Source organism: Tinamus guttatus, unplaced genomic scaffold, assembly GCF_059628265.1.
Source record: "Tinamus guttatus ecotype Peru unplaced genomic scaffold, ASM5962826v1 Tinamus_guttatus_pri_ptg000710l, whole genome shotgun sequence".
Taxonomy (NCBI): domain Eukaryota; kingdom Metazoa; phylum Chordata; class Aves; order Tinamiformes; family Tinamidae; genus Tinamus; species Tinamus guttatus.
This window is the reverse complement of record NW_028289244.1, coordinates 76,967-103,671: the sequence shown is the minus strand read 5'-3', so window position 1 is coordinate 103,671 and position 26,705 is coordinate 76,967. Positions and strand designations below refer to the sequence as shown.

The following is a 26,705-nucleotide window of genomic DNA, read 5'->3' as shown; positions in this document are numbered from 1 at the left end:
TCACTCTACAAACTTTTCCAGGATCAGTGATTGAGCCAGGTATGAGCCAACTTAATGAACTAGATAAACAATTGTGTCGCCAATATCCTTTGTCAGGCCGTTCTCAGTGACACGAACACACTTCTCAGCCAGGTCAATATGGAAAATCGCTTGCTCTAGAATAGGAGTTTTCTCAGCTTCTTCTTTACCAAGGACTGGAACACAACGGGGTCCAAGGACAGGATCATCAAACCTCATCAGCTTCACTTTAGAGAGATCTGCCGTTTTAAAAAGAAAAGAAAAAGCAAATTGCTGATTACATTACAGGTTCTCCATACACAGTATAAAAATCACGCAAATTATCAGAACACTTAAAAAAAACACTTGTTACTGCTGAAACACCTCCAAGGAAATAGGTTCTCCAAACAACAACATCCATGTTAAGATTTACACCCACTAAAAAGATGTCATTCAGCAGTTAGGCAGTGAGTTACTAGCAGAAATTGGAATGAAACAAGCACAAATACCATGTCCTAATGCCATATCCCCAGCACTAAATTTGCCTTATCTATTTTTGTGAAAGCTCTGAGTAACTGAGCAGCCTATGTCTCATGTTCTGAGAAACTGAATCAAACTGAGAGAAGGAAGAAGGCGAGAGCTGTTTCAAGTACTCTTCTGTTTCAAATTCACACACATAAGATTGCTAAACAGACAAAAAAGTTACTAGGGAGTTAGTAGGGAATCTTCCGCTGAGCACAGCCTTCCATTACTCATGCAGCAGCAGAGCAGTGACACCTTCTGGAAATAAAGACTCCTTCTGGGAATAAAGAATCATATACTCCTCTGAAATACTATTTCAGTGTGCACCATCATCTATATGCACTTGTCTCTGTTCCAGAGGTGAAGATTTAAATAAAAACAAGCCAATTAAAAAGAAAAAAGAAAAAAAAAATATTTCACGAGCTTTTGGGTCAAGTCCAGTTTTCCTTTCATATCAAGCCGCCAATCTACAGCAGTTCACACTGATTTTTAACTCCTGGATTCTCCAATCAAAGCCTAGCGGCGCTTCCCTTCAGAAGGCTACTTTCTTTCAATACACTCCCTGAAAGCTTAAAGTTTATTTCAAATGTATGTTTGACATGGAGCTACAGGAAACCACAGCATTCATGGTAAACTACCTTCCAAGCAGGTGGAGAAAAAAAGAACACTAAAATTAGCAATGGACAGATTGGAAGAGGGGGGAAAAGAAACTTTATTTACAAAGAAGTTTCAGATTGGCAAGATATCCCATAAACAATTACGTCAACCATAGAGGCATTAAGAGGCAGCTTTTATTTTGGCTGCAACAAAGCAAAAGAAGAAGCTGAGGCTAAAGTCATAATAACTTCTTAAAAAAAACTCAGATGATTCTAAGTCACACTATGAAAGAATTTCTGCCACAAAAAGTAAATCTGTGGATTGAGAGGCAAAACATGCTGATTATATTACAGGCAAAACATGAAAGCTTAAACTAGAAAAAGTTTTTAAAGCTTCATTCATTTTCTAGAAATGAATCCACTTTAGGCTAAATGGAAGAGACAATTGGTAACAGCTTTCTGCCCCCCTCCCCTGCTTTTTTAAGCATCCCAAGGCTAAGGTTACATATAACCAGCAAGAATTAAAAGCAAAAGGGGAAATACCACCTGTATTAATCTGTAGCTAGGTTTCAGTGTACCAGTGACAGAATAAAAGATTAAAAAGAGGGAAAATCCATTGGAAAGCCTGCTTAGTAGAGAGTTATCTCTACTTTTTCACACAAATACAAAATCTTTGTTTCTTTCTGAGCGTTTGTAACAGCATGACAAACTTCAACAGCTTTCCACGTCCCGCTTCACTCCTACAAATGTTAAATAATCTCTGTGTAATGGCTGTATTCTCTGCTAGAGTTTTACCTTTGATTCCTCTGTCCATCTTCATCAAGCGCCTGATCACTGTGTCCCTACTATCTCCTTGTCTGATTTCTACTTTTGTAGTGAAGTGGCCATTTGATGGCTGAGGGTTCACCAGAAACACAGATACGCTGGGCTGTAAGAAAGTTAACAAAAACATTAAAGAAGAATCTGTATCTGTGTCCCAAATCTCACAAAACATGCAACTAAAAAGCAAATAAACATTGTCTAACAGCAAGTATTCTGGATGGAGTTTTATGCAACTGAATGCAATTTATTTGCCCAGTATAAGTTAATAGATAAGCATTCATAAAACTAAAATTTGATTCAGAATTCAGCAAAGTATCAACGCAGAAGTTTATAATTCCTTAAAAAAGGCAGTGTAAGCAACATCACAACTTCAACATGACAGTGAAGTGAGATTTAATCAGACTTACTTAAAAGCAGCAGAGTCTACAATCTTGACTTCCATTCTTTGGCTCATGTTTTAACTAGATGAAAATCTATCCTTTTTTAAAGAGTAGTATTTCATACTCTCACATCTTTTTTTTTTAAAAAAAAAAATCATTTTCCTGTTTATATTCAAATCACTCATTTCCTAGTTGTCTTCCAGCTACCACAAGTTAAAGACTCAGCTTAAAAAAAAAGCTTTACAACTATAAAAATCACATTTATCTCTCTATATAAAGGGAGGGAAAAAAAAAATCACAACTACTTCAGAAGACATTTCTGGTTTTGAAGGGATATTTGGCCAACAAGAAAAAAAATCTCTGCCCAGTTTCATGGAAAGCAAAATACTGGTACTTTATTCCTTCATAATTTGAGCTTAACTTGACTCATTAAGTTGGTTCCCAATGCTGAGCAATTCATCCCTCCTATATAATGCTCATGGCTGAACAAAGTTTTCAAATGACATGTCTAATTATTAAGAAGTTCTCACATATTTCCAATATCTGAATCTTTGTGTTTACCTCAGTTCTGAATACAGAAAATGGTTTTCCAGGACAACAGTCTTCTTTTATTTTATCTTCTGCTTCAGAAGCAAACTTCACTTCAATATGATCCAGCTGTAAGAAGGAGGGGAAAGAACAATAAATGAATTTTAATCATAACAGAAGTTATCTGGCCTCTGAAACAATTGTTTTCATTGTCAAGTGTAAAGCTGACATATGGCAAAAACAGCAAGTCCGAATCACAAGGATATCATTTGGAAGAGAGCTGTGAAGGTCACCTGCTACCTGCTTGAAGTGGGACTACTGCCAACTCCGGATCAAGTCAGCTGTGGCTTTGTCTAGTTGAATTCCAAAAACCTCCGAGGACAGAGATCCCACAGCCTCCCCAGATAACCTGTTCCACCCCTGTCCTGGCAAAGCCACAGGAGTTCACTGTCATAGCACAGCCAGTCTTTTAATAACAGCCACCTCCATTCTGTGGAGCCATGTCAATACCCTACTCACCTCTCACTGCCCATCTCATATCGGTATTTAATGGACTTACCTAGAAATGCCTAGATTTGACAAATTTAAACAAGCTCAAAATTCAAAAGGTTGATAAAAATATTAATTGAGCACTCCAACCAGTGCCCAGAAATTAACAGAAACAGACTTTGATCCTTAAGAAATGGTGATCTTTCATTGATCCCAATGAAAACCAAGTAATGTATCCACCAAATATATGCTAACCTCCAGGGTATTTGTCAGATAGACTATATTCTCCATGAGCACCATCTGTTCATCAAATTCCAGTTCCAGGTCAAGAACACGTGAACCATTCTTCTCCAGATTCTCCTGTCAGAGGACAAAAAAAGCTGGATTAAACCTCTCTGAAGGCTGAAGGCAAGTAAAACAGCATTTGAAAATTACAAACTCTTCACATTAGTCATGCAAAGAACTGGCTTCCAAGTATGAGAGCTCTCTGTGGGCACAACAGACTAGCACAGAAGTCATTTTGTGTGACATGGTCTCTTCTACAGGGAAGTAGTGACACTGATGAGCGGATTAAGAGCAATTAGAATATGCAGTCAGCTAAATGCTTTTTTAAATGTAAGAACATATTTTTAATATAGCATTGAAAAAGTGTCTGACATTCACAGTTATGATCTTTACTTAATGTGCAAGTGAAGAATTCTCAAAATAAACCAACTTTTCAATGCTACTTTCCACATGAAATTCAGTTTTATGATCTAGTTTAAAATGAAGGACAAGCATACAAGAACAAGACATGTTCACAACAGTTGCAAACAAGCTGTCTGCAGGGAAATAATATTTCTTTTGTATGCTAAGTAAAGGGAACTTAATCTAGAAGCCCAACTGCAACAGTCACAATACAAAATACTCAAAGCAATACAGAAGGTCACATTTTTTTTAAACACTGAAACAGAACTTCAGAATTCAAACTCCTGAGCCTTTCTTGCTTCGTGTGCTGAGCTAGCTGTCTCCTCTGAGGCTCTGTTTCATTATGCTCAGCATGCTCATGGTTTCCTCAATTTCTTGTCAGTTTTTAACCTGCAAGACTCCCTAGATTACAAATTAATTACTTTCATTTGTAAATCACAGGCTCTTCTTCATCACATAAGCCTTTCTTTGAAAAACAGAACATGCAAGCAAAAGGACTTTGTGAACACTGGAACTGCTGCATAATCTGCAACAACATACTGGTCTAGGGAGTCCAAGCTCAGATGTTTCTAGGTCCCTGCATGTAACTAACTATTCACCTCTAGGAACAAATGGAGCAACTGTTGTATAAGCTTAATTCCATTCCCTTAAGGCAACGGAGGCCAGGCTGAGGGTATCGAACAGAGGGAAGTTTCAAACCAAGGGCAAAGAGAAAAGAGATTGAGAGTCAGAAGAGATGGAAGTCAGAAGTTACTAGCAGATCTAGGATGAAATAAAGGAACTAACAAGACTCATGCACCAAGTTACAGGGATCACTACCTTGCTCTGACATTTCATTCATTTATGAAAGCTTTTTCCATGCAAGGACTGCTCCTCTGTCACCTACCTTAATCATGGCAACAAAAGGCATAACCTTCTTCATGTACTTCTTTAGTTCTGGCAAGGCGTTCAGTTCACTGGCAATTACTTTATTATCTGGCAGTTGACCTCCACCAGCCTAAAACATCGACAGACTTCCATTAAAAACTATAGCTGTCATCCATGCAGGACTCGGCCCCTGCTACCACGCACCTTTCCCAAAACACCAACGAGCTGGGTAATCACAGAATAATTTGAGCTGAAAGGGACCTCTAAAAGTCACCTAGTAAAATTGCAAACCACCCATTTCACATATGGTCATTTTCCCATCCCTTTAAATAATTGCTAGCAAACTTTTTAAAGCTTGAGCAAAAAAGGAAAATTGCATCTCCTGCCATTCAGTCAACTCATAGTATTCTTCTGCATTTTCTCTATTCTTGCCTGCCACTTCTCTAAGCATTCTGGTCCTTCCCATTTACATGCTATCTCCAGAACAAGACGGTGTCTTCTGAACATAAATCTCCACTTTAGAAAGACTTGGGTATTTCAAGGAGCATACTCAACACCTTTCTGTATAGGAAACTTTATCCTTTCTCCCTTCAATAGAAGTACAGCAATCTTCATAAACTAATATCTACATTTTCTGCTAGAACATATTTTAAGTTCACATTTAAGCCTCCTCTCAAGCAGATGTGAAAGCACTAGTTTCCTGAATTATTTATGTTTTACAATCAATATTCAGATATTTGTGCAACAATGTGTCAGGACACCGATTTGGGGGGAAAAAATGTCCCAAATTTAACACTTGAAATATAAAACAATATTCCTCATGTGAAACTTAACATTGTAAATCAGAAAAGTCACAACTCTACAATCTATCAGCTATGACACTCATCAAGTTCAAGGCAGGAAGGACAGACCCAATTGCCACGGATCACTTGTTACATCAGTTTCCCCTGAGTCAGAAGTAAAGGTTGTGCTGCTCTCAGAAAAGCTTATTTCTTCTGCTTAAAACAAAAGACATACTGCATTTCAACATACTTCTCTCAAAGTCATTTTATACACCCTCCCAAGTACCAATATCTCTCCAGAAATATACTGGAAAGAGATATAATTTTTAGAGCTATCCATGTACAGAAGGAAAACAACAACATGGGTCACTTTTTGCTCAAAAAGTACCAAAACACAATAAGGTCATACTGTCAACGCAATGACATTGCTCAAGATGTTTTCGTTAAGCACTAAAATCCACTGGCCAGTTGTAAGAGCATAATAAAACACATTAAAACTACCTTGGCTTTACATTCAAATAGTTCAATAACAAGTTACACCTTATAGGTCTTCCAAACATAAAAAAAAAAATCCCACAGAAAAGCAAGCAAGAAGCCCAGAGAAAGCGAGAGTGAGCACCTGGTAGTGCTTGCGCAGAACGGACAGGGTGGCATGTTGCCAGGGTGGGTAGTTCTTTGCCACATAGATGGTACAGTGAGAAGGCTTCTGAGAAGGCTCCTTAGTAGCTTTCTGAAGTGAGAAAAAACACAAACATTTAGCATCAAGGAGTCCTGAAGCTGCAGAGAATTATCAAACAAGCACAGTAAAATAAACAAACAAAAAAAAGTGCACTTCACCTTTCCCTTAACTGGTGCCATGTAATTCTTGAGACGGAGCCTGAGGTCATGAGCAACTTCCATGAGGTACTGAGAAGAACGAATCAACACCTCATCCACAGGACCTGCACTTGGCCATGAGGCTCGCATGATGGAATCGGGCTTTGAAGCAAGGGAAAAATTATATGTAGCAAAATTAAGAGACATTAGTTTTTAGGGGTTTCTCAAACAATTATATCTTGATTGGAAACTGCAGTTTAAACAGCATGAATCTCAACAAGCACTCACCTATAACCCAGTTGTAAGGGGCTGAGTATACTGCCAATAAGCACGCATTTGGGAGCATGCATTAAAGATCACACATAAAAACACATCTGCGATCAACTACATAACCTCAATTACCAGTACAAAATTTGTATTTCTGTAATAAGGCTGCCAACACAAGTTGAAAGAATTTCCATGCATAAGTGTATGAATGTTGCATTATTTGGATTAGTTTTAAGTCATCTCTCAGTACAAGAATGAGCAGTGATCTGTACTGAAGTAACACATTCTTACTGTAACCTTGAAGACAGGTTGAGCTCAATATGCTGACTGTTTAATGAACAATAAGCAGATATGCCCTGTGACTGTATGAACACTTTTTTTCTATTTACACATAAAAATATTCTTAAGTGATATCAAACTCAAATTAAAAAAATCACTAAAACTTGAATCTGAAGCAAATGACAAAGGTGAAACAGTATCACTACCTTTCCCAGCAGCGACCAGATGTGCTCACATACGTGGGGACAGATAGGAGCCAACAGCAGGGTCTGAACTTCAATAAACTGAAACACCAAGTCCCTGTGGATTCCTTCTATAGCCAGTTCACGATACTTATCTTTCGCTGCCTGAAACACACCCAGTATAACCATTATTAAAACACTCCAGCTGCAGTGGGGAAATGTTTAAGGGGAAGCAAAAAAAAAAAAAAAAAATGAAATGGCACATGCCAAATTCTTTGCTCTACTATGCAGCTTAGTTTTTAACAATCCTTATTTGAGATCTATATTTTCCTGAAACATCTAAAGGAATGAACCTGGTTACTTGGCCATTTTTATTTTTAAGTTATTATAGCACTTTTAAAAAAAAAAAAAAAAAAAAAAACCACAAAGGTGTTTACAGGAACAGACCAAAAACACAGATAACTGCAACTGTGTTTCAGCTACTGCAATGCTGGATAGCCTGCATAAATGTACCAGTAAGTAGCAAGAAAAAGATGACGAATATGATCTGGCATTATACATCTAATTCCTAATCATATTCCTGGAAATCAAGTAAGCCACATAAAAGGAGACTGCAATTCATTAATTGAAGTGGGACAGTTCTGTAGAAATGCTGGAGACATACTTTATAGATAATATCAAAAGGCATTCTGCATTCGTATGATGTATTATCTGAATTTCTTATGCAGTGTCCCCTATAGTGTTCCCTATTAAAATAAGGCACTTCTGTTTAAATAGATATTTGCTTGTATTAGATATCACTACTCTATAGCAACAGTTGTTTTTCTATGAACCCTTTTAAAATGGTGTAAGTAAACATTTATAACTCCACATTTAGTTCACTTAAGTACTTTTGTTCCTTGGTACAATTCTGATTTGCAGTTCTGCTCTATAATTAAACATCAGAGACATTAGGACCAAAAGAAATCCACACAAAGTAACAAATGCCAAGTATTAGTTTCCTACTATGTGAAAAGAGACCCCCCCCACCTGAAATTCAAAAAAGCCGGTTTTCAGAGCTTCTTTAAACATCATCTTCTCATAATTTTGGTCTGTCTTCATTATACCTGCGCTCATTTCACTACAGAGGGAAGGGAAATAAGAATATCAATATTGCACAGTCCACCTCACTGAATTGCAATATTCTGTAAAGCAACATTATCAATGTCCCCAATGCAGCATAACCACAGGCCAGTATAAAAGCAAATTATAAGTATTTTGTTTTAGGAAATTCATAAAATACTGGGGTGTGGTAGGGGAAGAATGACACATGAAACAGACTATATTAGCTATATGTGACCTAGTACCTGGCAAAGACTCTATCATTGAAGGTGTTGGCAGGACCACTTCTTAAACTGTCTCTATTTGCAATCATCTCCTTTACCCACTCCACCCATGTGTAGAGCCGCAGAATACCAGCATCTGCCATGGTTTCCACAAAGTTGGCATCTTCAACAGTATCTCCAGCATCAGCCAATGCTAAACGCATGCCTGAAAAACTACATCAGTTAATACGCCTGACATACCATCAGCTGGTGGATAACGGATCAGAAAACAAGGGATTCAAACTCCATAATGAACTTTTCATTGCAGGTTATTAAAATGCAAAGTGAAATTACAAGCTTTGTCTGGCCCACAAAAGAGAGAGGGAGAGAGAGAGAGAGATCAAAAACCAAGAGATTAGCATGATCACTGTCCCTCTCTCCAGTCCTCCAAGCCTCCTCCCCAAAAATAAACACACATCCCTCCCAAAATGAAGGATGAAAAAGGCAACTTCTGAAAAAGGCCTGCCTCCTTCCACCCCAGGGTGTGTATCAGGAGCAGCAAAGTTCTACATCACTATTTGTCTTATAATGTTTTGATCTCTAAAGTAGATGTTTGAAGAGCAAAACAGACAACTTAGAGATCTCAACATCAGGCACAGTTCATGGTTTAAATCAGTGTTCTGTTAATATAAACCCAGTTTTCTAAATAGAGCTCATCGGTTCTTTAAACAGAAACAGCGGGTAACTGGCAGATTTGTTGTGGTAAGATATCCTAGTAAGTCCACCGTTCATTTGAGAGCAAAGCACGAATTTTAGTTACTTGGGCATCATTAAAAGCTGAGGCAGGTCAGAACACACTTACCATCTGCAGAAAACTTGTCAACAGCTTGAGTTAGAGTAAGAAAGTTGCCTGTAGATTTAGACATCTGAAAGAAATGGGAGTCTTAGAGTTTTGTTAAACATCCATTTTGCTGACACAAAGTCATAAGCAAAGACAGGCGCAGCAAGCATTTGGGCAAACCACTGAGAAGGCACGATCCCAGAAAACACAGCAAAAGCAATAAATTGACAAAACCTGAACCAGGTCTCACAGCAGAAACTCACTAAATTTTGTAAGTATTCATCCAACCCCTGAATCCTGAACTTGTCTTGCAACTTTGACAAGTTGTTACTGAGCGTATGTTACCACATACACTGCAAATGCAAGGAAACGATAGCTATTTTCTGGGGTTTTACCCCAAATTTGGCTTTGAAAAGTAGGACAACTGTCCCACAATCTGTCACACAAAATATCACTCCAGAAATTACCTGAAGTAAACTTCTGAAAACTAAACACTGTTTCAGAAGTAGCATTTTTAGCACTTCCCACAGATTTCAAAAAGGGCTTCTGCTTGGTTTTGTTTCCACATTAGACAGTTTCCAAGATCCAGTTTCTAACTTCAGGAATTTTTACATTCAATTTCACAGCTTATATGCATGAACATATTAACCACATAAGCTTTCGCTTCTCATTATATCTACTCTAGTGTACAACTTAAAAGCCAAAAATGAGTCCAAGCAAACAATTCCACAAGATAAATAACCCTAAAAGAAAAGTCCATCAAAATCTTCACTTAACAGATGAAGTTATGCAAGAGCTAAGAGAAGAAAAATGCTAAGACAGAAATGGAGAAAAGGCAGATCTTCAGCACTAGTGAACAGGAAAAAAGGAGGGCACTGATGAAGAAACTGGAAATTTCCTCTTAATTTCCTCTTAATATAAATTTCCAATCAGTCTGGAAAGCAGTTATTGTGACAACCATAAAAGCCACCTCATACGTGAAAACTCACCGTACCTTTTCAGAATTGAGAAGGAGATGTCCATTTGCTCTCACAGCTACTGGCCACTTCTCTCTGTTTGAAGACAAAATATAAAGCATTTGATACTAAAGTAATTATATATTTTTTTTCTTTTTAAAAGAGGAAACATTTAATTTTGCCATCTGGGATGGATACTTTAAGAGGAAATTTTAGAAAGTATCTAGAAGAATGTCTTGAAATTTAACTTGTCTTTGAAGAGGAACTACAATATAAGGGCTGAACTACAAGAATCACTGCTGAAATGCAAAGTGTGGAGCCCTGGGCCTACTATTTTATTAATTTACCTTGTCTCCCTCTGTTCAGCTACATTTAATGTAATTTAAATTAAAAGCCACAAGTAGCAGAGCCAAACAGCACTGGATAGAGCTAGGTCTCATTGTATAAGCAGATATCAAATCTGCCATGACCATGTTTACTATACATGAGAAAACAGATTTTTCTATATAAAGTTTTATATAACTCTCATAAATAAGGGCTCAAGGGGATTCAAATATAGAAACTACATCTAAGTATACCATCTGGTTGGCACAGAAAAATTTCAGGTTTAATGTATAAGCAAATAAGAACTTGTATGTAAGTACCTCTGCATTACTTCCAACTTACCTTTCTGACCACATAGCCACATGATTATAGAGGTAGTATGAGAGGTGATTTGGAACAAGATCTTTGCCAGAAACTCTGAGATCCACAGGATACCAAAATTCAAACTCTTCTTTTAGCTTGTCCAGTTTCTCTTTTGAAATATCTGTCTTAGGAAATGGAGCTGTCTTGAAGAAGATGTAATCCCAAACTTCTTTGCTCATTTGATGTGCCCTGCATAGAATTACTGACATCTCAGCAAAAGAGACTAAGAAATTAATTCAAATGTTGTGCAGCAGAAAAGTAACACAATAGCTTAAGCAAACTGTGGCTTAACATTCTTACAACACACTCCATTTGATAGGTAAAACACATAAAGACAGAACGCACAGCTATGTTCACTGGAGTTTACAGGATACTGCCTAGAAACATCTCAAACTGATTCAAACTAATTCATTCATTTCTAATTGAGGCTTACCGTTTTTTAAATGTCTATTAAAGTGCTTTACACAACACAGAAAACAGCAATGTGGATCCAAAGTGCTCTCAGTGCAAATCAAACAGCTAGTTCAAATGACAAAGATGATACCATCGGTCTAGGATATAGTCTTACACACGCTAATTTAATGTTTTAGCTCAAGTAATTATTGCTCTTATGTTATAAATTACTGGGTGCTGTGACTTAGCTATTGTGATACTAAAGATTTTTTCTGAATAGCAAGTGAAATGATATACCATAAAACCCTTACCTGGAGAAGAAGTGTTAGTAAAATGTGCTTGCTAATACTAAAAGTGTTATCTACTCAGGCAAAAGTACACTGTAATTTAAGTATTTAATTACATCAAATCTATTACTCAATGCACAGGCTCCTCACCTCAAAATCTGTTTCCAGACATGACTAGAATATAGGCAACCTGTCTATAATCAGAGATGCTTTTTCAATTCTAGAGAAACTGCACTACATCTTCTCATTGTGATAGAGGGATGTCCATCACCTAAAATTCACAGCCACTCCAACCAAAAGGTCAAAGAGCAGCCTTACGAAGTATTATAAAAAGTCTCTGGACTTTCAGGAGGCATCCTGAAAAAGACAGCCTAAAAGACTACTTGTTTCCACATACCAGTTGTGAATAAAAGGTAAATCTAAGCTTCTAAGGCAATTACCAAGTTCTAATACAGTGATAGAAACTGGTGATTTTGTCCCCTTTGAACTCTGATGTGTGTGGGCATACAAGAAAGATTTACTACATTTCCTCATATTTAGAAAACAGTCTCAGCAAACATTATTGAGACACTTCAGCAGCCACTGGTATCAGTCACTGAAAAACTCCTGGCAAGGACTATCTCAAGATAAACAAAACAAGTACAGCAAAAGATAGTTTGCTTGCATACAGTTCTGCTCCCCGCACCATACTCCTTTCTCCTTCCTAATTTCTCCCCTGCAATACTGCTATAACTTAGCCAGCATCGGGTTAAGTTTTGATAATAACACTTTTCAATCACAAAAGCCAAAACAATCAGCCTGCTTGACCTCTCTTGGCCAAGAGAAGCCCATGACAAGAGCATGCAGAACTAAAGCAGCAAACTTAAGGATTCCCTCTGCCTACCTGATGCCTACAGGAGATTCTCCTTGGCCCCTAAGGTTCCCTCCTTGTAACAGATGAGCAACGGTGTAATAAGCCATGTAGATAGTCGAGTCAGAGAGAGATTCTATCAGCCACTGCTCATCCCAAGGCAAACGGGTACCTAGAGAAGATAAAAGTCAGTTATAAGATATAGTCAATATCCTTACTTACAGGGGCAATAATCATAATATTTGAGCATGTGTTAGCAGCTTATGACTTTTAGTGGAACCTATACACATCCAAGTACTTATGCTTAACACTTTAATTTTTTATGAATGAGCTTACACATTTTGGAAGTCAAGAGAACTTGTGTTCAAGAGAACATATTCACTATTTCTAATCCACTTCTCAACCAAACTATCAGCAAATTTCAGCTCCTGGTTATCGTTTTCTATAAATTACCATGCAATTATAATATGCATGTAGAGCTGTCCTTGTTTTGGCATCTTACAAGCTGCACAAAAAAAGGCTGATCAGTATTTAAGAAGGAGAACACCCAAGAAGTAGTATTAGTTCATCCTAACTAACATTGAGCGCTTCCAGATTAACACCCAAGGCAAAGAGATGCTGCACCAAACCACTGCAATAATCCAGAAATAAAGCAGCCCCTGGTCACACAAGTTATCCTGATAAAGTATGTATTTGAAAAGACTGATTTGTGTATCATTAAAGAGCCTTCCAAATGAAGCAATTAAGCTCTAGGTCATAAAGCACTGAGTGAGAAAAGAAGCCTTTTGTCTACCTAGGCCATATGTCCTAGAGCATGCATGCTCTTGCAGCCAGGCAAAAGTAGCTTCAAAATTTCTCCTAGTCTCTTCACAAAACCTGTAAGGAGAAAAAGAGAAAAAGGAAAAAAAAAGAAACCTCTCGGAACACTAATCAGCAAACATCACTCCACTTTACATCTGTTTTCTCTAACTTACGTCTCTAGATGCTTCAAGCACTCTGATGCCTGCTTCTTCCAGTTCACTTCGCCGTAATCTAAATACCTATAATCAGGAAAACTTATGAGAATACAGAAATCCACAAGTAGGATGCAACTTTGCAGAAGCTTTAACTGGCTTCACTTCACTCACCACTGGTCACAAAGGGCCACCACACATTCATCAGCAGACCTTGATATAACTTGTTTCTCAGGTTCCATGTAAATCATGGCTTCATCCTAAGACACGGTTAGACAGTTTGAGAAAGAACACTAAAGCTAAGATATAAGTATTTAAAAATAGTCCTGAAAATCCTCTCATCCTACTGAAAATCACCTTCTTTCTAATCTATCTTTGCTACCACACAGACTCTCTGCCTGAATATCTGCTTCACTAAACTGATTATAGTACTTGACTATGTTATCTCTCACAGGCATCAATTCACATAATTATCAAGCACAGAGACATTCTTCAAGAAAAGGAGGGAAGAAGCACCAAATACTAGTTATGCTCCTATAGAATAAAACCATTCTTAAGTGAAAAAGGTTATGCACAATAAAACCTAGACATGTTACACAACTGTCACAGCTGCCAGAAAACTGCTGGGGCCCAAGCAGCTTGAAGGGGGGCAGATGGGGACAGGGAAGAAGAGCAGAACAGTTTAGCTTTATCTCTGCCTCCACCGATCACATCTCCACACAGGATGAAGCTGAAGTGCTGTACAATACCCTGAACACAATGCTGCCGCAATAACCAGAAAGTATCAACTAAATAATTGAAGTCTCTTCCACTACTCAGCCTCATCAGGAAAGCCTTACTATATAGAGATAACACAATCACTGTCCATTTACTCCTCTCCTCCTCTTCATGAAGAGCTCCAGAACAGGAATGCCTACATGTCAGACCTTCTTTAGTGATAGGCTTGACTGGCAATTTACATCTTCCACTTTCAGCATCTTTACAATTTCAAGAATAAAAAGCAGTGCATCAGAATGTTCTTTTCTAGATAAGTTAGTGGTACGAAGCAGGCAACAAGACATCCCTCTGAGCACTCATTCCACTTAATTCAAGAACACAGGGCCTCATTTTAACAGTATTTTGTACTCTGCAGCTATCCTAAGGGCCATAAAAGGGGTTGCAGAACAAAAAATCATGAGGTTTCTTCAGCTCTTGTGAAAAGACAAAATGGATAATTCAGAAGCGGCACGCGTACAGCCACATACATTATCCACCATCATCTTCTGAATAGGTTTCTTGACATCTTGAACTTTCTGTCCTTTGAATCCATCCACCAACATTACCTGTAAAGCAAGGGCTATATGAGAGTTTATTTTTAAAAACAAAGAATTAATCATTATTGCAATCTGACATGCAAAAAAAAAGGAAGCTTACTTATTCTTTACTCAAAGTAATTTTGTATACTTTTCATCATGCACACACATGTACAGAATCCCAAATAACTAGTCAGAAATTCAAAACGATGCCTCACAAAATTTACTTGTAAGCAACACTAAGCATTACACAAGCAGAGGTCAGATAAAAGCATCATTTTGCTATCATTTCCTATCAATTCCCAAATCAATACTTGAAACAAAAATGGTATTTTCTCAGAATACAATAACTTTCTAGAAAGTCAAATTATGAACTTCAATTTGGATCAAACACGTCTTTTTACAATCTTATTACTACCATTCCACATAACTCCTCCACCAACTGCAGAACTTCACTTGTAGCTGAATTCTCTACAAATAAATTGACCAGAATAAACAAAATAAAAAACTAAGCAAAACAAACATAAATAAAAAGTCAGTTTTTATTGTCTCCCCCCTGCCTTTTGCCTTCCTAATCAAACTCAGCAAGCAAACATACTCAACAAAATTTCTTTTGCTACTTACTCCCTCATAAAATGCTTTCAGATATACTCTCTCCTTGGCCTCAGCAAGTTTCTCTCTGTCATTTTGACTCTGGATTTTGAGTTCATCACAGATAAATGGAGCACAAAGGTTGCCATAGCCTGGCATTTCAATGATGGGCACCTAACAATAAAGAAAATCATGTCAGATATCCATTTCAAATTACATGAATGCAGTAGAAAGTTCGCGAGTAATTTTCTCATAGACTTCCCTTTCATGTGACAAACGTCACTGAAAAATACACACTGAACAAAATAGAGCCAGGCATATTTTTCTTGGTTTGTAATCTGCAGTTTGACATACAGGCTCAAACCAGAGAAGAATGGGGGATGAATAATGAGGAATAATTGGAAAATATTTGTTGTGCAATAGTTTGGCAAACTATTTGGCATACACTATTAAAACAAAGAATCCCCAGCGGGTGCTGGTGCAAAGGCAGAGCTCCCCCCATCCTGCAGTGCGCTCTGCACTACCTGTTACTAACCAAGTAAGGCAGGACTTTACGGAGAAACGGTGCAACTCCGCCCATGGAGAGTTCCTGATAGCCCCCAATGTGGCACTAATAAGTGACAACCCAGATTTATTTCCTGACATAAAAGACACCAAACACTGAAGCTGCTGTGCAAAAGGATGGACAATAGAGAATACTGGGGTGACCTGTAACCTATATTTGCTAGCTACCAAATTGATTCAGATACGAGTCTGCATTAACAGGAAGAGGCTTTAGCTCTGTAGAGGTAGTTAACACAGCCTTTCAGGCCAGACTATTACCGGAAGTTTTAACTAAATAAAAGGTTATTGGTATAACAGTGTACTATATCCTTAAAAAAATACTAATTTCCACAAAATTTAACACTATCTCACATCTATGGCATACAGCAGCAAGTTTTCGTGGCATCCCCTAGCAGACCAACTTTTACAATTATAATGAAATATGACATTGCTCTATGAACATTCCAGTTCTTTCAGATGGGAAAACTGCAAAGACAATTCTAGAAGCAGCAGGTACATTTACGGGTGCTGCAAAGCCCTGCGTACTAAGGGGCACAGGTTGTGGTGGACTTACCGGCTCAAACGGCAGGACCATTTCATCCTTGATGCCATACTTCGCCCTCAAAGCCTTGGAAAGTTGGAAGAAAAAACATGCCAGAGTATTAAACGTGGAAGAGTTTTCAGGCTTTCTTGTACACAGCATTTCACCATAAATCAGACAAACAACTCCTTCCCTGTGTGCTGACCATTCCTCAGATCTGAGTTTAGTTCCTGTATAATTTCCAGGTGGTTCTTAGTCATAATTTCTACATTTCTAAGAGGAGAAAATATGTCATCTTTCTACCCTAAAAATGAGCATGACAAAGAATTTCAATACTCAGTTGTAGCTACTTAGACACATACTTTTGAAGCTACAACAGCAACTCCAAGTCTCATTTGAAATGAATATGAAGTCTTAATCTTATCTACAGGAGTCATTTCCACAACAGGCATTCATTTCTAATACACTAATAGAATTCCCTCTGCTAAATTGCAGAAGAAAATCAAAATCAATCCTGAAGTCTAACTGGGTAGGGGCGGGGGGAAGGTAAGTACAGGTTTGTTGATTTTAACTCATTTATTTTTAATCAGTTTGATTTCAAGTTAGATATCATAAAACTCCAAGCACAGAGTTTTGTTTTACTTACTGAATATCCCACTCTTCTCTCTGCATGCTCTGGAGAAAAAACAGGAACAGAAATAATTCAGAAAACAGACTGACCTGTTTTTTTTTCAAATCTCTCAGGGCTGAGATATCATCAGGTGAATCAGAGGGAACACTTGTTACCACTCCAGTTCCTTGCCGAAGAAAAGAAAATACAACAGATGTATTGAATACAACGTGTATTGAACGCACTGGGTGAAAACATGCTTACGCAAAATGCAAGATATTGTACCATTACCTTTATCTTCCTTAATTGTGAGCATGGGAAGAACATATATAACCTTGTATAGGGTCAGAGGTGCAGAAAGTGCAGCACCAAGAATCTCCTATGCAAGGCAAAGGAATATTATCATTAGAATAAGCAGCACGGTTTCGTCCTAGCTGAGTAAGCTTGAAGAAACAAAGTATACTGTTTTCTACTTTATACAGAGCAGGACCAATACAGACGAGTTTTGGTGAATGGAAATTGGATGATGTAAACAGCATCTGTATTAGGATAAGCAGACGACACTACATTGTTATTCAAGGCACAAGGAGATAAGGATATAGCACTTTTTCATGTAACACTTCCTGGCTATTACTTTTTCTCCCCTTTCCATTTTCTGTAGAGAAAATCACTATTCCCAGAACATTACTTAAATCACTCGTTCGTCAAGTAAAGCTAAGGCAATGGGAATGCACTTGTGTACAGGTTATTAAACCTGTTTAATCTCCCAGAAGTAATCACAGCTTAGCTGCCGAGGAAATTCTCTTTTTTGCTTGTTTATTTGGTTACTTAGCATTCCAAAATATTTTTCCTAGTATCTATTTTTTCTTTGCTTTTAAATTGATTTTTACCATCACCTTTACGTATTAGCTTTAGAAGAAGAGATAAACAGCCAGCAAGCTGCCAGGTGCTTACTTCTCCCATCAGCTCCTTGACAACAGGTACAACTCCATTATCTTTTGTGAAGCCCTGGTAGGACATGTTCCTAGCAGCTCTTTGAGTACAGATAAAAATATCTCCATTGCCAGTTTCAAAGCCAATGTACTTCATATCTGGTCGAACCCAGCAGTTAGTCTGTCCAAACATGGTCTCTGGTCTGAGCGTGGCAGCCACCAAGAAGATATTTTTTCCTCTTAGACCACTGGAAGCAAAAAAAGTATTTTACAAGTCACCAGAATAAAAACACTAAGAGCAACACTGAACTTTTATTATTATTATTATTATTATTTTATTTTTATTTTTATTTAGCAAATGTTGCTTGTGGTTTACATTAGCTTAAGGATAAAAATGATCATTGCACTCTTTCTCCATTTTTGTATTTTGGAACTCCAAAGTAGAGTTCCACACAGGGACCAAGTGTTTGGAGTGACAGAAATAACAAAATGAAAATTTAGCATCAGACAAAATAAGCCGTTAATTTAATAGTCACTTCTAGCCTTAATAAAGTCTATCTGCCATTAATTATGGAATCAAGACCTACCTTAATTTTGCAGGATAAGGCTCTAGCACCTTCATTTTTATTAGAGTATATTCTTGTGGTCCAACACCCTACAATTCACATACACAAGGCAGTAATCAACACATGAAGTTGATTTGAGGCAGAGAAGAAAAATTCTATTCTGTAGTAACCAAATCCAAAAGCAACTTATTGTATAGATGCTTTCTTTAAAGTATATCATATTTCTATTGATATTAACAACTGTTTAAGTAGAACTCAAACTTGAAACAGATTCTGCTTTATCCCTCTGTCCAAAAATTTATCCGTAACAGCCACTACCCCAACAAGACAGATGCCAGTAAGAGCTTATTTCTTCTGTTTCAACAGGTGAAGTATTACAATGTACATATGATGCAGTGAAGTTAATTGCACAAACTGTGAAGTAATTACAGAAAACAGTTACAACATTGATAGTTCAGGTCAAGTACTCTCAACACAGATGTTCAAATCACCTGTCTACTCACAGTTGGGAACAAATAGATCAGTACGTACAAAATACATTTGCTCCTGGATACTTTGTTTTTCATTCATCATTTTGTAAGAAATGCACAAAAATCACTAGTAAAAATATATTACCTCTCCTGTCTGCCTGTCATGATCCATGCAAGGTTGTCCATCTTTTGGAGAATAAATTGTGTATCTAGGAAAAAATAGATTTTCATTTAGTAACAAATGCAGTATTCTATAGGCCAAAGGAGAAAAATATGATCCTTATCAAAAGCAGACCTCCAAATTATATTTTCAATTTGTGCCTACATTGGTTTCTATTGATGTTCATAGTAAGTTTTTACAAAAGCTCTCAGTACTGGCCCAACTTTGCTTTGAGTTTATACAAACTGTGAAACTCAAAAAAATAAGAACACAACCCCGCTACGTGACAATGTTTAGTAGAGCACGTGGAATGCAAGAATCCTAGTTATAAGCCAGCTCTAGAGATATGCAACAGGCTTTCCTCTCTGAAAGCTGAGCTCATCCAGATCCATGATAGACTCTTCATGAAAGGCAAGCAGCAAGCTTACCGTTTCCCAAATTTAATCTTATTTCTTTCTCTTAAAGTAAGGAACTGCCATCGGACAAAGGAGTCATAATATGGGTTGACATCTGTGGTAATGAAAGAACGCCTCCAATCCACCTGAAAACATGTAGAAAACCCATTTACTAGTAAGAAAATGGGATAAAGAGACTCAAAGAAACTCACATCAGCAAAAATATTTATTTTAAAACTTAGAAATAAAATAGCTTTTCTCCAAAAACATAATGCAAATAAGGGTGCATGCTTTTAAAATAAAGAAGTCCACAAAAGTCTATACAAACTGTCTGTGCATGGTCCTTCATAGCTGAGATTTTAATAATTTCAAGGGCCTGTCTGCTGAATATGATTAGAAATTTCATTGTAGTTCTAATCATGTCACAATTATTACTCCACAATACATTGCATTTTGACATTAATTCAATATTAATTCAATATCAATATAGCATCACTACTCCTTCCAAAACTACTGTCAACATTAAGTACAAAACGGCACACCTGATATGCAAACAAAAGGTACAAGGCACAATTCATTGATTTGATTCTTGTTTTGAATTGTGATTACTGCACAGCATATAATCTCTACACAAAAGAAAACACTTCATGATCAAGACTATTAAAAGATTAAATAATACCATAAATACAAAAGATTTCTAACCTAATGTGATTATTATTCAGCTAATCTCTTCTCTCAGAAAGAAAAAACAAAAACAAAAAAGAACAAAAATAAATTAAGAAACAGGAGCAAGTATAGTCACTTTTATATTAAAATTTTACATTTTATAGATACCTTCAATCCCATGCTTTTCAAGTCCTGTACAGCAAGGGGAGGGAAATAATCTAACCAGTGCTCAGCTTCAGAAAAACTGACTACTTCTTCATCACAAAGACCCAAAGACTTCATGATCCCCCACTGATATTTAGAAGAGCCCGTCTTGGCAGCAGCTTTACTCTAAAAAAGATAATCGTGATTAGAAAATGAAGTGCATTCTCCTGTATCCATAATAACTTCAGATGTCCCAGAGATTTCCACCCTATCACAATAGTTTCTACTTCCAGGAACATAAATTGATAAAAAGATTCTACTGTCTATTCCCAGTGAATTGTGAACAGTGAAGGTAGTTTCAGACACTTTTGCTTAGCTGATATTCAATGGTGCACACTTTGAAACATCTGCTTTTCAACCACTACATCCTGAGATCCATCAAAATACAGCTGCAGAAAAGGTGTGCCACAGCAGGAACTGTCAAGCTGAGATCTTAGCCAAATAAATAAGTATTTTGCCATGAAAAGTAAGAGTAGTGCTGCGTTATACCCTTATAAATCCATCCTCTTTCCTAGTAACACTCTGCTCATATTTTTCCAGCTATCAACTTCCCAATACTTTGTACATCTCCACCAGTCATTGAACACCTGCAGGAGCAGTCACCATCACCTTTCCCGTTGATGCACAATAGCAAGCAACCTTAAAATTAAGGCTTATAAACGCGACAGTTTCTTTCACATACACAGTGTGGATAAGAACGTATGTCTAAAGTTTTGTTTATTTTCTTTCCCTTGTGATACGCCCAGAATCATAAATCTCATCTAAAAGTCTGATAAGCCCAAAGAGCTTTAACATTTATACTTAGCATATCTAGTCACATTTCAAAGATAAAATAAGCAGAATAGAAGGTTCTCTAATCATTCCTGCTCAAAGAGTAGGATGGTTTCCTACAGTTTGTGAATGCTTTGCGCAGGAAATGCTCACAGTAAAGTTCTGCATCATCTGACTCTGTACACCAACTCACCATTAAGAAGTTTCAATGCACTAGAATACTATCTTTGGAACCATGTAGTTGATGTACCTCCCTTTTCCCTCCTTAATCTGCCCTATCTGGAAAAACAATTTCAATATTTGTATCATTGGTTTCTCTCCAAGGAGTGCATGGGTAGGAAACAAACCCATAACACATATTTTAAAACTTCAATAGCACAGATACAAATCCAGAAAAACTTCAATAAGTTTACCTTTTTGCCTTTTGCTTTGTCTTTGATGATAATCTCCCCTTCTTTTTTAGCAGAATTCTCCTCCTCCTCCTCTTCCTCATCAGGAAATTCAGGAGGGCAGCCATACAATTCCATTTCTCTTTTTAGCTTATCCGCACATGCCTAAATAAACAGTCTCTTAGCACTTCTCCATAACTATGACTGAAGTAATTGTCAGGGACTGATTTGCTTCAGAATAATCAAATACAAAATATTATTTTAATTATGCAGCTGCAGCTAATGCTTTGCATTCCACTAGAGCATTTTAAACTTTCTTCTGGAAGTTACACCAAGGCCTAGGAGAACCTCTAGATCATCAGTGCCTGCCACAGCAGGAAGAGGTTTATAGTGACAATTGTCTTGCAAATTAAAGAATAAACTACGTAAACTTTTATTTTCTAAAAGGTACAGTCCAATTACAACTCACATTTTTAAGACTACAGTCAAGATTATAAATCACACCAACTTGATGAATTTTCAAATAAATTAAAACAATATTCTGGATAAAGAGAAAGCTATTCTTTATGTAGACCTACGTATAGAAAACAAACAAACCAAAAAACTCAGTAATTCAAACCATCTTACCTTTATAGGCATCCCAGTGCAGTGCAGACCAAATGGGAACAAACAAGTCTTTCCTTTCAGCCTCTGATACCCAACTGCAAACTAATGTAAAGTGAAAAAAAAGCAAAATATGAAACACAAATAGAAAGGGGACAAGTTCTCAATCTTCTCAAAAAGTAAAATTCATTTTTCAGATTAAGTTACAAGAAAACTGGAATACATGCCATTGACTCTATAAAGCAATTAATACAGCATTCTGTTAGTTCAAAACTTAACTACGAAACTGGCATTTAATTTAGAATAACAATTAAAAATATAATAGGAAAGGGAAATTTTTACCTCACATTTTGATAAAGAAAATGTGTGTCCCAGGTGAAGGCGGCCATTCATGTAGGGATATGGAAAAGTGACAAAATACTTTCCTTTGCTAAGAAGAAATTCAAAAGAGAATTAAAACATTTAATGTAATTAAAAGATGCTTAATTAATATGAACTGATAAGTTATTATCACCTCTCAGAGACAATAAAATAATATTTTGCCCATGAATAACATTGGTCTTTTCTTTGAAGCAGCTATCATACTAACAGTTTATTTGCAGTTAAAGAAAAAAAATGAACATCACAAAAGAAACTTAAAGAAACTTTCAAATATATGCAGCATCTTCCAAAACGATAAGAAGTTGTAATCCTGATTCTGTAAATTAATTCCTGCAAAGGTTTAATGAATTAATTTAATCTCCTACTGCCTGAATTCAGTGGTTCTAGGGGCAAGAGGAGATTATTCATCCCACACTATGGCAGAGCAGTTTGCACGTATACTGCTGTGAGCTGGCCCCCCAGTGCAGCCAAGGTATTTCCCGAATCTCCAGGACACGACAGTTCTGCATCCCCCTTTGCGCTCCAGCTCTGTTCTGTGCCTTGTCTTTGCTCTTCTGACACTATCACCGACACCCAGCCACGTACAACAGAGGCACAACCACCTGCCCTACTGAAACAAAGCAGCCAAACGCTGAAAAGCCACTGTGGCAAGAAAGAGAGCAGCTGCAGAATAACTTCTTAGAAGGCCAAAGAGCTGTAATCAGAACAGAACATTAGGCTGATGAAAAATAGCACAGATTAAAAGTAGAATTATCTAGTTAAAACAAATCAGTACATAACAGGCAAGAAAAGATAAAATTCACAGCCGTTCAAATGGATTGGAAGTAGCAGATAACACCACTAGGGAATGGAAAAAGTCACAGATAAACCTCAGGACAGATACACTCCCAGAACAAATGTCGAAGAGCTCTTTTACCTTCATTTAATGAAATAAATTAACAAAACGAATGCTACTGATGGCAATAGAACATGGAGAAAAGCAGAAAACAAGAGGTGGTTGAGAGAGAGACCACAAGCATATCTACAAACAGGCTGGAATGGCAATTGCAGAAGAAACTTCAAACAAGGAAGCAGAAATACCATAAAACACAGTGGCTGGAAGTTGAAATTATATGTGATCAGGTAAGAAAGACCTGAATTTTGCACCTGAACTGATGGAATTCTACTCCCTTTAAATAAGGATTAGATTTTTCTTACGGACTCTGCTCTAGCTCAAACACGGATTATAACGAAGAATTCCTAAAGAAAGCCTTGTAGGGAAAAGCCTGTAACACAACAGAGCTTTCAGAGCCCAAGGCCACTGCAACAAAAAGCACTTTAAGTAAAGCCTTTTCCCAACATGGATTTAAACCCCACCACGAACATTAAGGACTGACTGCAGAAATGCTCACGGCAGCAACACCTCTCCCCTCTAGGGCAGCCTCTACTGAGTCAGCTATAAGGAAGCTCTAGAAAAATACTAAAGTAAATACACAGTATTTTAGCTAGAAGTGTAAGATTAGTTTAGGAAAGCAGCTTCTCCTCTATAAAGTGGCGAAACACTGAAATTTCACGTTAAATTGCTTATTATTGTAAACCCATATAAACAAAAATGATCTACTACTATGGCTTTTAGTCAGAAATTAAGCACTAATTACAGTGCTGAATTTCAACCTGTAACATACGAATACCTAAGTACAGACTGCAGTTCTTTCCAGGAAGAAAATTTCTACAACGTGAAGCCAAAACCTACATAACAAATGTTTTTGTTATGCTTCCTAATTTAGCATGCAAATCATCAGACCCTTTTGGTCATTATATATTAACTCAATTCTGGGACTAAATCCTCTGGAGCTACAACTGACACTGAAGTTCTCTGAGTAGCAAGAGAGTCAAACTTTTACAGTATCTCCTTATAGCCCCTCATGTGAACAACTGCGAGTGTCATAGGCCTGGACTCTGCCCATTTCTAGGGGAAGAACAGGTTAGTCCACACTGTGACTCCACGGACTCAGAGACTTAAAGGCTTTTCCTTCCCCAGAGGGGCAGAGTGAGCGCACACCCACACTTACTGCCCGCACCTCATGTAAAGCAATAGCAACTTCTCATTGCGAGGTAGTAATTTAGGCTGCAAGGGCTCAGGCTTCACCTTGAGAAACATTCCTCATGCCAGAAAGTTGAAGTCACAAAAGAGAATCTATTTTTAAGCGCTCAGAGGATATTGGTGCTGCTAAGGAACAAGAAGACTGGAACTCGGCCAGCTCGTGCACACCAGGGCTTTATGCTGCAAGCTGCGGAAATGCCAACACACTGCACATATGAGCAGCTTCACCTGAGAGCACTGCTCATTTGAAAAGAAAGGACAGAGTTTTTTTTCTGTGTTTTGATGGAGGAAAAAAAAATCTCTTCAAAACAGACTTCAAATAGTTGAAGATAACACCTGTTAAAAATGAGCTTTACCTTTTCTGGCTCAGCATATCTGAAGCATTAACCTCAAAGACTCGCTCATCATCCCACTTTTGCTGAATCTCTTTTTCAATTTTCTTCAGGAAATCTACTTTTGCTGTGCCTTTACGCTCCTGTGCAACACACAAAGAAGAAATGTCTGAGTAAATGACTCAATGAAAACAGAATTAAAAGCCTCAAAATGACAAACATCTTTTGGGATCATGTTGCACCGTCTCCCAGCCCTGCAGAGTGCATTTACAAACATTTATCTGGGCTGCATGACCTTATTGCATCGTCTCATAGCACAGTATCATTAACAGGATATGCATGCTTTTATCCTTGAGATTCAGCCACAAAAAAAACATAAAACCACCACATACACTATAAGGAAAGAACTAAGAGCCTCTTTCCAAGGCAAAGGACTATTCTAGTCAGCATAACATGCAAGGCACCTTACTAACATACCAATTATCTTACCAATATCTAGTAAACTCAGAGATGTTTGAGTTGGGCAGATAAGATTGTGTTTAAACCACACACGGAAAAAAAAAATGTATGGATTTTTACTACAGATTCTTGCATCAACTTGTTGCAAAGTTCCTGCCTTTTCCTATCCATTAGGTGAAAACAGAGACCCACAGAAGCACCTGGCACTCAACTCCTCTTTAATGAGAGCTCAGAAAATGAAGATAGCCCTTTAAAAATTACAACTCTTTAAATGTTTTACCTATCAGTATTTAAACACCATCATTAAACATTAAATAGCCCTTCTTCCTAGTCTTTGATTGCATATCATATTTATAGTGTAAAAAATATACATGCTATGGGTATTCTATTCATAAATTTGGATACACAAAGGTTTTTTTTTTTTTTTTTTTTTTTTTTTTTTCAAGATTCAAGCTCTATGATATCTGGGGCAGGGCATGCTCCCAATTTACTTGTACAGTTAAGCATGAAAAGAAAACAGGAAAACAGACTGGTACTACCGAAAAGTAGAACATGACTTTAAAATAAAAGCCATAAAGACACTGCTGTAACTTATAGAAAAATTCGCATTAGGGTAAGAGCGTCCTTGACCGTCTCTCAAGCCCTACGGAGCAGCAGCCCTTGGCATTGCCGCTCCTCTCCGATGACTGCGAAGGTCCCCACGAAGCAGGGAAGGCAGCCGCCAGCACCACGCGGGGCACGAGGCAAGGCCGGACACCAGAACTACCGCTGAGCAACAGGCAACGGGAGGAATCGCAAAGACATTGCTCCCAGGCGACTCCCATGCCAGGCAGGGCCTGCCAGGAGACCGGGCACCGTGAGTCGGGCAGGGGAACAGCCGCGAAGCGGGGGCCGAGGAGGCGCCGGGCACGGGGGGAGCGGCCCAGCTGCGGGCACGGGGCGGGGGCCGGCCCGGCTGCGGACGTGGGGGCTCCCGCGGGGACGGGGGGCGGCGGTCCGGTCCGGCCCGGCCCGGCCCGGCCCGGCCCGCCTCGTCTCGTCCCGTCCCGTCCCGTCCCGTCCCGTCCCGTCCCGTCCCGTCTCGTCCCGTCCCGCCGCACTCACCGCCATGCTGCCCCGCGCGGTGCCTCGCGGGACACGTAGTTCTTCCGACCACGCCCCGCGCTTCGCCCCGTGAGAGCTACGGTTCTTCCGGCCACACCCAGCGGGAGTCGTGGTTCTCGCCACCCCGC

General features: G+C 38.2%; 1 protein-coding gene across 1 annotated transcript; it reads right to left on the bottom strand.

Annotated features, from left to right (window-relative positions):
• Positions 1–26,586, bottom strand: LARS1 (leucyl-tRNA synthetase 1). Its single transcript, XM_088536896.1, has 32 exons — positions 26,578–26,586; positions 25,039–25,157; positions 22,561–22,648; positions 22,243–22,323; positions 21,640–21,780; positions 20,420–20,581; positions 19,619–19,731; positions 19,176–19,239; positions 18,582–18,649; positions 18,017–18,242; positions 17,354–17,441; positions 17,173–17,249; positions 16,486–16,539; positions 15,402–15,542; positions 14,730–14,807; positions 13,660–13,745; positions 13,507–13,572; positions 13,326–13,408; positions 12,566–12,704; positions 10,982–11,191; positions 10,354–10,411; positions 9,381–9,444; positions 8,561–8,744; positions 8,244–8,334; positions 7,239–7,379; positions 6,508–6,648; positions 6,290–6,400; positions 4,908–5,018; positions 3,590–3,694; positions 2,879–2,974; positions 1,911–2,043; positions 1–257 (listed from the first exon to the last, which is right to left on the bottom strand). The coding sequence occupies exons 1-32, from the start codon at positions 26,581–26,583 to the stop codon at positions 52–54; spliced, it is 3,531 nt and encodes a 1,176-aa protein (XP_088393022.1). The 5' UTR covers positions 26,584–26,586; the 3' UTR covers positions 1–51.
• Between the last annotated feature and the right edge of the window lie 119 nt (positions 26,587–26,705).